The 11,734-nt window shown below is 53.2% G+C and overlaps 2 protein-coding genes across 3 annotated transcripts in view; one reads left to right on the forward strand and one right to left on the reverse strand.

Moving 5' to 3' along the window:
• Positions 1–11,734, forward strand: part of LHFPL7 (LHFPL tetraspan subfamily member 7) — a 64,091-nt gene continuing 52,357 nt past the window's right edge. Inside the window, exons 1-2 of the mRNA XM_083806398.1 lie at positions 1–361; positions 11,249–11,387. Of these exons, the coding sequence (XP_083662524.1) occupies positions 74–361; positions 11,249–11,387 (427 nt within the window). The 5' untranslated portion in view covers positions 1–73. The remainder of the gene's footprint in view (positions 362–11,248; positions 11,388–11,734) is intronic.
• SPATA22 (spermatogenesis associated 22) overlaps positions 2,744–11,734 on the reverse strand; it is a 69,203-nt gene continuing 60,212 nt past the window's right edge. For both annotated transcript variants that reach the window (XR_014574243.1, XR_014574244.1), the window contains 2 exons: positions 8,189–8,310; positions 2,744–6,540 (listed from right to left, as the gene is read on the reverse strand). The gene's annotated coding sequence lies outside the window, so the exon portion shown is untranslated. The remainder of the gene's footprint in view (positions 6,541–8,188; positions 8,311–11,734) is intronic.

Here is an 11,734-nt window from a genome sequence, read left to right on the forward strand (position 1 = left end):
CAAGGGGCGCGGGCAGCGCTGCCGGCCCCGCGCCCGGCCGCGGCGGCTGCGCGGCCGCGCTGCGGCGCCGCCGATGCTGTCGGTGCCGGTGGCGGTGCCGGTGGCGGGGGCGGCGCGGGGCGCGGGCTCCCTGCCCCGCCGGCGCACCATGTGCAGCGGCGTCGGCTGCTTCTGGGCGCTGCTCTCCGCCGGCCTCTTGGCCGCCTGCGCCGCCGCCTTCCTCTCCCCGGCCTGGCTGCTGCCGCCCGGCCGAGCCGCCGCCGGTTTCGGCTTGCTGTGGCGCTGCGCCGGGCCGCCCCGCGGCTGCCACGGCTCCGCCGGTCCCGGCGGCTTCGGAGACATCCCCTCCGGCTCCTGGCAGGTGAGCGCCTCCGGCCCGACGCGGCACCCGAGACCTCCCCCGGGCTCCCCGGTGTTCCCCCGTCACCTCGCCGGCATCCCCCAGTCCCTCCCCGGCATCCCTCCACCCAGTCCCGGGCTCTCCGGCATCCCCTCCATCATCCCTCCTGCATCCCCGCGGACCTGCCCCAGGCTCTCCGGTATTTCTCTGCCCTTCTCCTCGCCTCCCTAAGCTCCCCCTGTTATCCCCCGTTCGGATCCAGGCTGCCCAGCATCCCCTCACCCTGACCCCCAGACCCACCCCAGCATCTCTGTCCTGCCCTGAGCATCCCTGGCATCCCTCATGCTTCCCCGGAGCATCCCCTGCATCCCCCAATGCTGCTCTCGAGCATCCCATCCATCCCCTGCATCCCCCCAGTCCTGCCCCTGAGCACCCCCCCAGCACCTCCCAGGTGTCCCATGGACCCCGTGGTGCTGCTTCCCCCTGGGGGGTTCCTGGTCGTGCCTGGTGTGCTGCATGGAAACCTCCCCCGTGCCTTCGTGCAGGTGTGGCGGGCAGTGCAGCCCGAGTGCTGCTGCGCTGCCCATCCCGGCCGTGGCCCCAGCGGTGCCACGGTCTGACCCTGCTGCCTGCCCCTTCGGGGCTCCCGGCTGTGCCTTGCTGCCTGGACCCCAAACCTTCCTGACCTGCCCAGGCGAGCGGCTGCGTAACGTGCGGGATGGAGTCGGGGGTCAGACAGGTCAGGGTCGGTGCTCCCCAGCGGGGCTCTGAGCATCGCGTGCCAGCTGAGTTTGCTAAGTGTAAAGGGAACAGGGAGGTGGCCAAAACTGCTGCCTCTGGGACACGCGGCTCCAGAGACCGAGCCTGGGTGCGGGGACTGCTGCCATTCCCCGCCTGGCCAGCTCCAGGTGATGCCCTTGCCAGGTTTTGGGAGAAGGAGGCCGAGGCCTCCCTGCTTGCCCTCATCAGCCCCAGGGCCCAGGGTTGCTGCGGTATCCTGGTGTGACAAAGGCTGCCTGTCCCTGGTGGGTGTGCACCGGGACCACGCAGCACACAAAGCCCGGCCCTGGCGCCTGCTGGCCGCTTGCCCTTGCCCCTTCTTCCTCCTCTCCTTTTTTTTTTTTTTCCTTTTACTTTTAGCTTCTTACCCTGAGCTTTTATGATTTTGCTGCTGCTGCTGCCCAAAACACACGAGCTCTGATTTGCTCCAGGTTGCTATGCTGCAGAAATCCCAACATGGGGGCTAAATCCCAGCGAGGTCGTGGCTGCACCCAGCACAATGGGTGTCAGTAGTTGGATTTCTCAGCCTGTTGTGGAGCTGCGCTGCTCGCTCTCCAAGGATGCCAGGTCTGCGTGCGATTGCTTAAATCCTGTCACGGTCCTTAAAACTGTCATTAAAGACAAATATTGTGAATTGTAAAGAAAAGAACCGGCTGCTTAAAATCCTTCCTATTTATACAAAAACATGCAAAAATGCTGTCATTTCCATAAGTTGGCCTTTGTTCAGATGTTTTTGCAAATGTAATTCAGATAAACACTTCCAAGCAATAACAAACTTTCAAGATAAGAATGAAGCTCAGCAGTGACTCATTTGAACAAGCTGCAGCTACAGCCTCAGCCATCTAATAGCCTCTGAAAAGCCTTTAGATCCAGAATATCATGTAATGCAAAGCCTCTGAGCTCCCGAGGTTGGGCTGTGGTTAGGATGAACAATGTCATGGTATTGTGTGGGGTTTACAGGGGATTTTGGTGACACATCTTTGTCACCTTAATTAATACCACCCAAATAATTGACGAACAACAAACAGTGCAGTCTGTTTCAGGGAAAAGTGCTCCCCTACCAGCTTTCTGCCATGGCAAGGATGCGAATACCTGTTGTGATGGTTATTTGATGGTGTACGATGTAATGAAGCACTCGTGGCAGCTTTGCTAAGGCAGGCGACAGCTTTGGCTCCCTTGCCTGCGCAGCCTCCTGCACCTGCACAAGTTGGTGCTCAGCACGGGGGAGCTGAGCACTGTGAGCCCTGCCCGAGTTCAAGCAGGAGATTCTCCTTTTTGGAGAGATGGGGGAGGTCACGAACTGGGGAAACCATGGTTCTTTTTTCTTTGCTTTCAGAACATGTGACATTCATTTCCAATCTTTCAAGCAGTCTTGTGGGCGGCTCCTTTAAATGAAAGCCAAGATCCTAACGTGGAGAATCGAAGAGCTTTTGATAGCAGCCACCAGCCTTTTGATGAAGGGTTTGAAGCTGTGGCTGTGGGGAGTGAAGCAAGCAAAAGCTGACACAGGGCTCAGGAGCTCTTCTAGCGTGGAACTGGTGGCACACCTGGGGAGGATGCTGAGAGCACACCTGGGGTGGATGCCCACCTGCAGAGTACAGGGGTGGAAGCAGCCGCAGCATAGGATGTCCAATCCTTGGGGACGAGATTCTTTTTGTTCCCTGAAACGTGCACGGTTACCATGTGTCAAATCATCCCCTGCTCAAATGTGCTGATTCGATGAAGGGGTGGGGAGCATTCAGCCCGGCGAATGATCGTTAATGCCAGTTTTGTGTTTGCACTTGGGGGATTATGTTAATCATGCTACAAATGATTCTTTGAATCATGTCTAGAGGTTAATTAACATGCCTTTTTTCTCTTAAGAGGGCCTTCATGTCTGCTTAGAGTTGCTGGCTTTTTTCTGCTTCCTTTGGTAATTACTTTGCAGCTTTCTAATACCATGGGTACCTTTAATTTAACCCTCTCGGTGCTCAGGCTGCTCGGGTTTTGCACTGTGCTCAGCACCACTGGTACCTGGTGATGTGGCCGACACTCGGGCAGCTCACACAGGATGAGACCCTTCAGGGGCCTATGGAAACTGGGCAGGGGCTGGTGGCTGCCAGGTGAGGAGAGAGGACGGTGACACCGCCCAGGGGCCAACGCTGATTTATGAGCGAGGCCCTTACACAGACAACTGATGGCAAGGAGGACCTGTCGTGGGAGGACCTGGAGCTGCCAGGGCATCCTGAGGGGTGCAGGCGCCGTGGGGAAACAAGATTGTTCTTGGGAGCCCAACTGCTAGAGATGGGAAAAACAGGCAAGCTTTGGAGCGCTGAGCTGCTTCATTGCATCTCACCGTTTCTTTTTTTGGTGCCAGATCCCTGTCTGCGTATGTGAGCGTGCAAAATAGTGCTTTATGCTGAGCTAATTTATTTTCTCTTTCAGTGGGAGCATTTGGCTCATGGGTTCGTATAGCAGTGCTGCACTTCGGAAGCTAGTGCTGCCTCATTTCAAATTTCTATTTTTATTTTTCAGATAGTCTCCAATTATTTTCAGGCTTTGCCAAGCACATAATCTAAAATAACAGGAGCTGATCAGCCCATGATATTCAGGTTGAAAACACACTGACCATTTGCTTATGAAGCCAGTGAGTGCCCTGCTGGAGCACAGCACAAAATAACCCACCTAGGATGAGGGTGAAGGCTTTGCACAGCCCCATGAGGTACCTGGGTGGGTCTGTCCCGGGTTGTTGTCCATAGCAGGGCTTGAAAAGATTCAGTGAAGCCTAGTGAAAAGGCATAGCACACCTGCTTACCCTTGTATTAGAAGATGCTGAAAGGTTTCATACACCTCCACTGCCAGTTTATTGTGGTTTCATTGTCAGTTTCTTGTTCAGTTCAGCCACTGGGTTCCCAGTGTGATCTTAGGTTTGCTCATAGGGGTCAGATTTGCAGAGCTGTGCAGGAGCTCCATTCCCAGTGAAAAAGCATGTGGAGTGCCCCTCTGCATGGGAAAGAAAGGATTTTAGAAAATGCATTGCTCCTCTGTTAGCACAGGCTCTGGCACAAGGAGGAGCTGAGCATCTTGGGCGTACCTGGGTTGCCATTCCTGGGCAGAGCCTGCTGTTCCTCCGAGGGCCACGTATGAGGCCAACATGTTAATTTGGGGTTATCAGGAAATCAACTTCTAGCTCCTCATCAAAGACCTTCCCAAGAGAACAGATTCTTCCTGGCCTACTCTATCAGATAGTTGATTTTTAATTGCATTTACACAGCCTTGGCAAAAAGCATAAGCGCTCAGCAAGTCTTGAAATCACCATCTTCCTCTTCGTATGTGTTACTTTGCAGTAGACTTTATCTCCTTTTGTTAGCCACCCAAAGCTTTTTGACCCATATTAATATAATAGAAAATACCCAGTGCTGGGGAAACCTGTGGCTTTGGTTTCACGCTTCAATGCCCGAGTAGCAGATGACAGCCAGGATTTACCAGCCAGGGAGCCGCTCACCAGTAAGCAGGGCTGAAATGCCTCCCCAGCTGCTGAGACCAGACCAGCTCATGGGTGGGCCATGGAAGGTCAAGTTGACTGAAAATACACGCAGCCTGCTCTAGGGATTATTTCTAAACGCTCCAGTCTCAACAGGAGGCAGAAGCTGCTTTACTTACACAAAGGCACGGAGAGGTGGGTATTAGCTGCAACGTTGCTGCTTGTGGCTGGGCAGCAGCCAGGGCTTAGCTGAGAAGCGGCCGCTCATGATGGTGATAACCAGCTCGTGCTGAGTCACTTTCCCCAAAATGCTCTGGACAACAAAAACAGGGAGCCCTGAACCCTGCCCTGAAGGGCAGGGCCTTCACCTGCGTGCTTAGGGGACATTTTGGGCTGAATGTTGCTCTTCTCCTTTGTGGGACCCAGAGCAGAGTCGGGTGCAGGTTGGTGGGGACATGGCAGGGACATTTTGGTGGCACGATGTTCCCTCCATCCCCCTTGAGGCTGCAAGTTCCGCTGGCGGCTTTGTAGAGAGAAGCAGATGGGAGAGCTGGGAGACCTGGGGGGAGCTTCACAGCCCCAGACGATGAGCCTGGCTTTCCCATCAGTGCCAGAAAAGGGCTTATCCCGAGGAAGGATAATGACAGAGTGCGGGTGAGAAGGTCTGATCTGGTACCAGGCGACAGTGCACTGCTTGCTGCCTAATTAAAATTTCATTAAGTTGGTTCGCATCCCTTGATGGAGGTCACAGGCACACCATTGATGTGCTAATGTCTTACTTTTCCCCCCTTTTTTTTCTTTCACCACTATCCATCATCCTCTTAGATAAAGCAGTGCCATTAAGAGGTGCTTTCCAGCGTCCCCAGATGCAATGGCACTGGAAGAAAGACAGCCATAATTCATCAGGCGTATTATCTATTTTCTCCCTAATTAAAATGATGCTTTTTTTTCTTTTTTCCCTTCAATCAGTTTGGGCATTAACCTTTCTGGCGTTCATGTTGAAAACACCGATTAGCTTGAAAGTGGGAAAGTTACCTGAAAGGCCAGGAGTGGCTGAGCTGTGGCTACAGGATTTTTGCTGAATTTTGTGTATGAGCAGCTAAATCTGAGCTGGTGAGGAGCACCTCCTGTGCATGCTGTGGTGCTGACAGGTCCTCATTGACCAAAACCTTCATTCAAATGGGAAGAAAAGAAGACTGGAGGCTCGTTGCCTCCTCTGTATCCTTGTGCCCCAGCACACACGTCCCAGCCAAAAGCACCCCAGCTCAGGGCACTCTTAGACATCAGCCACCCCCATCAGCGTCCTGCCTGGGGCTCCACGTTACTGCAGGGCTGGTTTGGGAGGTTGCACCTACTCCCATGTCCCCATCAGATGACACCAGGCACTTCCCAGCGCTGCTTAGCAGGGAACAACATCTGCATGGGAGCAGGATGGGGATGGAATATCAAATAGGAAGGCGAAAGCTCTCAGATGGTGCCGAAAGGAAGGTAATTGCTGGGGAGGAGAAGATGAGGACGTGTGGGATCCTCTTCCCGGCCGCTGCTATAATGCCGACCAGATGGCGGATGTTTGTTTCTGTGACTTGTGTGGGGGAAATACGAACAAGCTGCGAGCCTTGATCCACCCACCCCTCTGCACGCAGCGTCTCCTGCAGAGACAGATGCCTCTCTCTTGCACCCAGGTGGATATTCGTGGTTTCCTACCAAGATCCCCTCTTGTGCCCTTGCCCAAGGAAAAGGCGCTACTATTTCAGGAGCAGGGCAGCCACACCTAGTGGGGTCTGGATGAAAAGCAGTGATTATATGGTTCAATGCAAAACTCACGGAAATTTTTGGGAAGACCTTGAGGCCGCACGGTGCCGGCGGCTGCAGCTCTTGCATGGTGCAGGTGTGCACAGACCCCTTGGGCACTGGGTTGGAGAGAAGGCAGCTTTGCTGCTCCAGCGTTGCTGCTGCCCTGCAGATAGACACCAGTCTGAGTATTTGCAGCCAATCCTCCCCAGCCCTCTTCCTTCACCCTCCAACAGCTGGTGGTGATGGTTCCTCCTCCACCCGGAGCCCAGCCAGGGGCATCTCAGGACCTGCAACAGGGATGAGCCCAGCTGCCAACATCTGGAGCCACTTCCCAGTATCAGCTCCCAGTGCAGCCTCCTGTGTTCTTGCCAGTGCTGCAGCAAGCCCCAGACCCTGCACTCCCAGCCAGCACCTCTGCCCAGCGCTGATTCATTTTAACAAGGTTAAAACCCCAGTGTCCATTTGGTTTCTGCCTCCCTAGGCACAGCGCTACCCAGTTTGACCCCAAAACATCTTCTGTACATGAATATTTAATCACACAGAGCTCAGATGGGAAGGGACTGCATGGAAAAAAAGAGAAGGGTTTGATAAATTTTGCCCCCTTTTACTTACTATTGCTTTTCAAGCCAGTGTTCCCCCGGCTCATTCAGGGTTTCTCAGACCTTTTCTGCCTCAACAGATAACCCCAGAAAGCCAAACGGGCTCTGACCTTCACTCTTTTCCTTTTGTCAGCTAGCCCCTGGCTTTATTTCCTAATTATTTAGTGTATTTACTTTCTGCTCATTTGCAAAGATGCTTGAGAATTTCAGCAGGGCTGAAACACCCAAGCAATCTGTAACCTTGTCTTCAGCCTGCTGCTCTGTGTGCCACGGGGCCCATCTGGGATGGCAGCTCTCAGGGTGGTCAAGCTGCAATTAATAAATTGCATTAATAAACTAATGTGTGGCGTGGTGTGACCCAGCATGCAGGACGTGATTGTGGGAGCTCTGCTCAACTTCCATCTCTGCAGGAAAGATCCCAATGCAGGGGACAAAATGGTTTATCTCCATTGAGCCAATCGCCAAGTACCACTTCCCAGCACCAGCTCACTGGATTTTTTTTTCTCCCTTTGCTCTTTTCATTTTAAACAACAAAGATCATGGATGCTGGATTCAAAGGATGGGTTAACTGTTTTTTAAACTTTTCATTAGGGACATTAAGTGATTCTCCCCAGGGTGGTCGTTGTGTGATGTGTTAATTTTGATTTTTTTCATGAATGGAATGGTATCTTCAGCAGATTTATTGCTTAGTGAACGGCATAGCTATGGCGCGTGTCAGACCTGTAAAATATTAAAATAATGGGTAGGGGATTGTTGTTAATCGGAATTTACTACGCTACATAAAGACAAATTTACAGTCCCACCAGGGGACTATTAATTTGTTTGGGGATAAACAATTAATCTCCCCAGGAGTGGGAGCAGAAAATCTGACATGGTTTTATGTCTCCCGGCACGGCAGAGGCAGGATTGTTCACAGCCCGGGCAGCGGCAGCCACAGGGCACGAGGTCCTGCTTCTCCACGGCCAGTTTTGCAGTGGGAGCTGTGCCTTCTGTGTGATGAATGGGCTTTTTCCTGCCCCCGCCTGAGCTGGGCCTGATGTATCGTGATTGTTTCCCCCCCCCCCCGCCATCTATTTTTGGTTTTCAGCCTTTGCATCCTGTTTCCTGCATCCTCTCCTTTCCGCTCAAGATGCAGCAGGCACAAACAGAGAGAAGAGAGGGAGGTGCTGTGCAGCTGGCAGGAGAGGCTTTATAGCTGCCACTATTTCGTACCTTTGTTCCATGAACTTTTTCAAACTTAGGGCTTGTTATTTTCCTTCGGAAGAGGCTGTTGATCTGCAGGTGCAATTCCAGTACAGGGCAGGAGTGTTTGTGTTTAATTTCCAGACAAGTTCCTGTAAAGAAAACAAAAAAATAATCTGTTTTACAGGAGTGCATCCAGGGCTTTGGGAGGTAATGCCAACATGCTAGGGAAAGAAGTTTGCACCTTGTGTTTAAGCAGCTGTGTATATTGCATACCAGGATAATGTGGGAGCCAGACTAAGACCAGCAGCTTGCAGTGGGGTCTCTTGCCATCTGCACTGAAACACCCTGTGCCTGCACCTTTTGCCACCTATTTCAGGGCCAGCAATGCCGCTGCTGTCACTTGTGCCCCATGGCAAAACCACTCAGCTGTTACCCACCCTGCCCCAAGGTCACTCGGCAGCTCAGCATCCTGTGCCTCCGTCCAAAGCTCACTGTTTACCTACTCCTCCTGCCCACTGAAGTTCTATTCAGAGCATGACCTCAGATCCCCTGGCACAGGGATTGGTTGGATTTTTTGGCCACCACTGTGTGCACCAGGGTGCTGCCAGCACCAGCACTCACATTCTTGCCTGGGCAAACCCCAATGTCAGGATCTGAACCAGTCTGGCTCTTCTTTCAGTACAAGACTCACCTGCACTGATCCTGTTTGTGCCTTTTCTCCTGGCGCTGTGGCCTGAAAAATACTTCGTCCCTTTGCACCTTTCCACGGGGATTAGCAGCCTGAGCAGCTATAAGGTTGCTTCCAGCAGGAGCTGCAAGTTTTTAGGGGAGTTGCGCCAACATAATTATGATGAACCTCGATCATTAAAAATAATATGCTTCACACGGGAGAGGAGCAGGCCTGCTTCACAAGACCCCTTTCTGCTGAAAAATTCATTGCTCTAAATAATTAATGGTTCCTGCAAAGGAGGATGGTTTTGCATGTTGCTGGGTGGAAGGTGAAATTCAGACGCCAGCTAGAGTATTTTTTTTTTTAAATGGGTACACATTTCTTTGCCATGCTGCTGCTCTCTGGGTCCTTCAGGGGCTACAATGGGGCCAGGGGCTGGTCACCAGTGGGATGTCCCCTGTCCTGAGGCAGCACTTGTCTCTGGGGTCTCAGTGTCTCGAGAGGCAGCGGAGAGGAGCAGATTCCACAGTCCCTGACTAAGCACCCTCTCCATTTCTTTTGGTGGCTGCTTGCACTGCCGTGCCTTTTCCATTGCATGTCAGGAATTAATGTATTGCCGGGACAGCATTTGCATTGCTTGTGTAGTGTAAAAATAGCCCATAAATTAAATGCTGATTTTTAATCACTGCACAGCACTGGGGGAAGTGCTCGCACCGGGGTGCCAGGGTGGGGCCCAGCAGCGTCCTCGCCAGCGCCTGCGTGTCCCTGTGTGGAGCGGTGGCAGCTCCTGGTTTGGCCTGGCAGGCAGTGGCTCTGCTGCCCCAGCACCTCAAGGATGGCTCAGGTGCTAAAAAAACAGCTCAGTGGGAAGTAACACAGGTAGAGGCAGGGCAGTATCAGACCTGTGGGGCAGCACCGCTAGTCACAGGGGGACAGGGAGATTTTCTTTGCTGTTTGGACCCACTGTAGCCATCAGAGGGGAAACCCAATTCCTCCTCACTCCCCCCAGCCTGCCTGTGGTTCCTGCAGCACAACACACATTTAATAGGTTATATTCCTGATTTATAACCTCTTTGGTGAGGGGCACCAAATGGAAATGTTTATTGGGTTTGTTTCTATAGTAACCATGGTTGCCCGAAAGCTTGAATGTTGGGGGAAGAGTAAAAAAAACGGAAAACTGCATTTCTAACCAGAACGTCTCAGCAGGGTGAGAGGGCTGGATACGAGCGGGTGGAGGTGGGACCTGAGCTCCTTGTGGCTCCCACATGGGTTATGAAAATGAGTCTTGTTAGGAAAACTGGGACAAGACCTGTCTTACAAGAGCACTGTGCTACGGAGCCAAGGCACGGATGTTACTGCCGGGTGACTCACCAAAGCCAGAAACATTTCATGGAATTTGCCATAAAATGCTATGAAATAACAGGACTTGATGTGCCTGCGGCAATGCCGGGACTGAGGTGCCCTCGCACCGTTTGAACAGTGCCAGGAGCTGGGTGCTGGAGGAGGAAGCACCCATCATAGGTCCTCCCCACCCAGCCACACCATGCTGCTGGCCGGGCTGGCACGCGTCCCTGCCGCTGCCAGCACCATCCCCTGGGCAGAGATGGAAATGCCACCTGTAACGGGGACAGAAACTGCAGCAGTCTAGCTAGCAGGCACCCATACGCACGGGTGAGCTGGTTTTGCCGTAAATTAATGCTCTTCTCAGTTTTAGATGCTGATGCAAGTTGCGTGTTATGGCCAGAATATTAAATAGCAAAACTGCTTCCACACCAGCTGGGCAGCGGCTGAGCCAGGCTGCAGGCTGTGCTGGCCTCCCCTTCACCTATCCAGAAAATGCTGCCACTGGGCACTCCTGGAGCCACCAGCACCCCAAAGCATCATCACTCAGCATGGGCTGGAGTTGAATTCCAGCCTCAAATGACCGAGTTTTGTTGCTGAAGAGGCTAAATCAAAGACCAGGGAGCAGCCCGGTGTTTTGGTGGGAGCCAGCTGCAATTAAACCTTTGTAGCAGTGGGCTCCCCACCGCAGAGCACTGGCAAAATACCTTCTAATTGCTGGGCTTGCAGGGGCAGGTGCCGTCTTGAGATGTGTTTCAACTCTCAGTGGAGGCACTGACACGCATTGCAGGCATCTAATGGCACTTGTATTAATGACGTAGCCCTTCATGCATGTAATACATTTGCTATTATCACCATTGCCCGAATACTAATAACCCCTGGGACCAGGTGACGGGTGAACCGTGGGCTCAAGATTCAATGGTGAATTTAAACAGCAGAAAGAGGAAGAAGTGGGAGAAGGCACCCGTGTGGGGCCCTGCTCCTCACTCCAAGGAGGGAGAGGGGGAATTCGTGGGGAGGTTTCAAGGGGGTGGCAGGGGACACTGCCTCGCTGACTGCCCTGTGTGTCCTTCCAGACGAGCGCCGTGCTGTGCGCGGGTGGCTGTGTCCTGCTGGCCCTCAGCTCGTTGCTGGCCATCGTCGCCGTCCTGCTGCCCAGCGGAGCCTGCGAGAGGCGAGTGTGCACCCTGGCTGGCTACATGCAGACAGCAGCAGGCAAGTGACGCGGACTTGGCTCTTTGGGGTGGAAGGACAGGGTTTCCCTGGGGTACTGCTCAGCCACCCAGGTCTGTGCAGCCCACAGCATCCTGGCTCCCAGCAGCAAGAGGCTCTGGCAAACCCTAACCAATGCTGGGACAAAAGAGAACAGAGAGAACAGCAATTGCCTTCTGTATTTGTGCTTATAAAACAGGCCACCTTTGAGGTTAAGCCTCTGGAGGCATTTTCTTCCATATGCTTTATATCCAGGACTGGATGTCACCTTTCCTAGCCCACATTTCCCGCTGGCCTCTCCAGGCACCCTGCAGGCAGCCCACCTGATGCCCTATTAGATTATATTTCCA

Source organism: Anser anser (genome assembly GCF_964211835.1).
Source record: "Anser anser genome assembly, chromosome: 20".
In the NCBI taxonomy this organism is placed as follows: Eukaryota; Metazoa; Chordata; class Aves; order Anseriformes; family Anatidae; genus Anser; species Anser anser.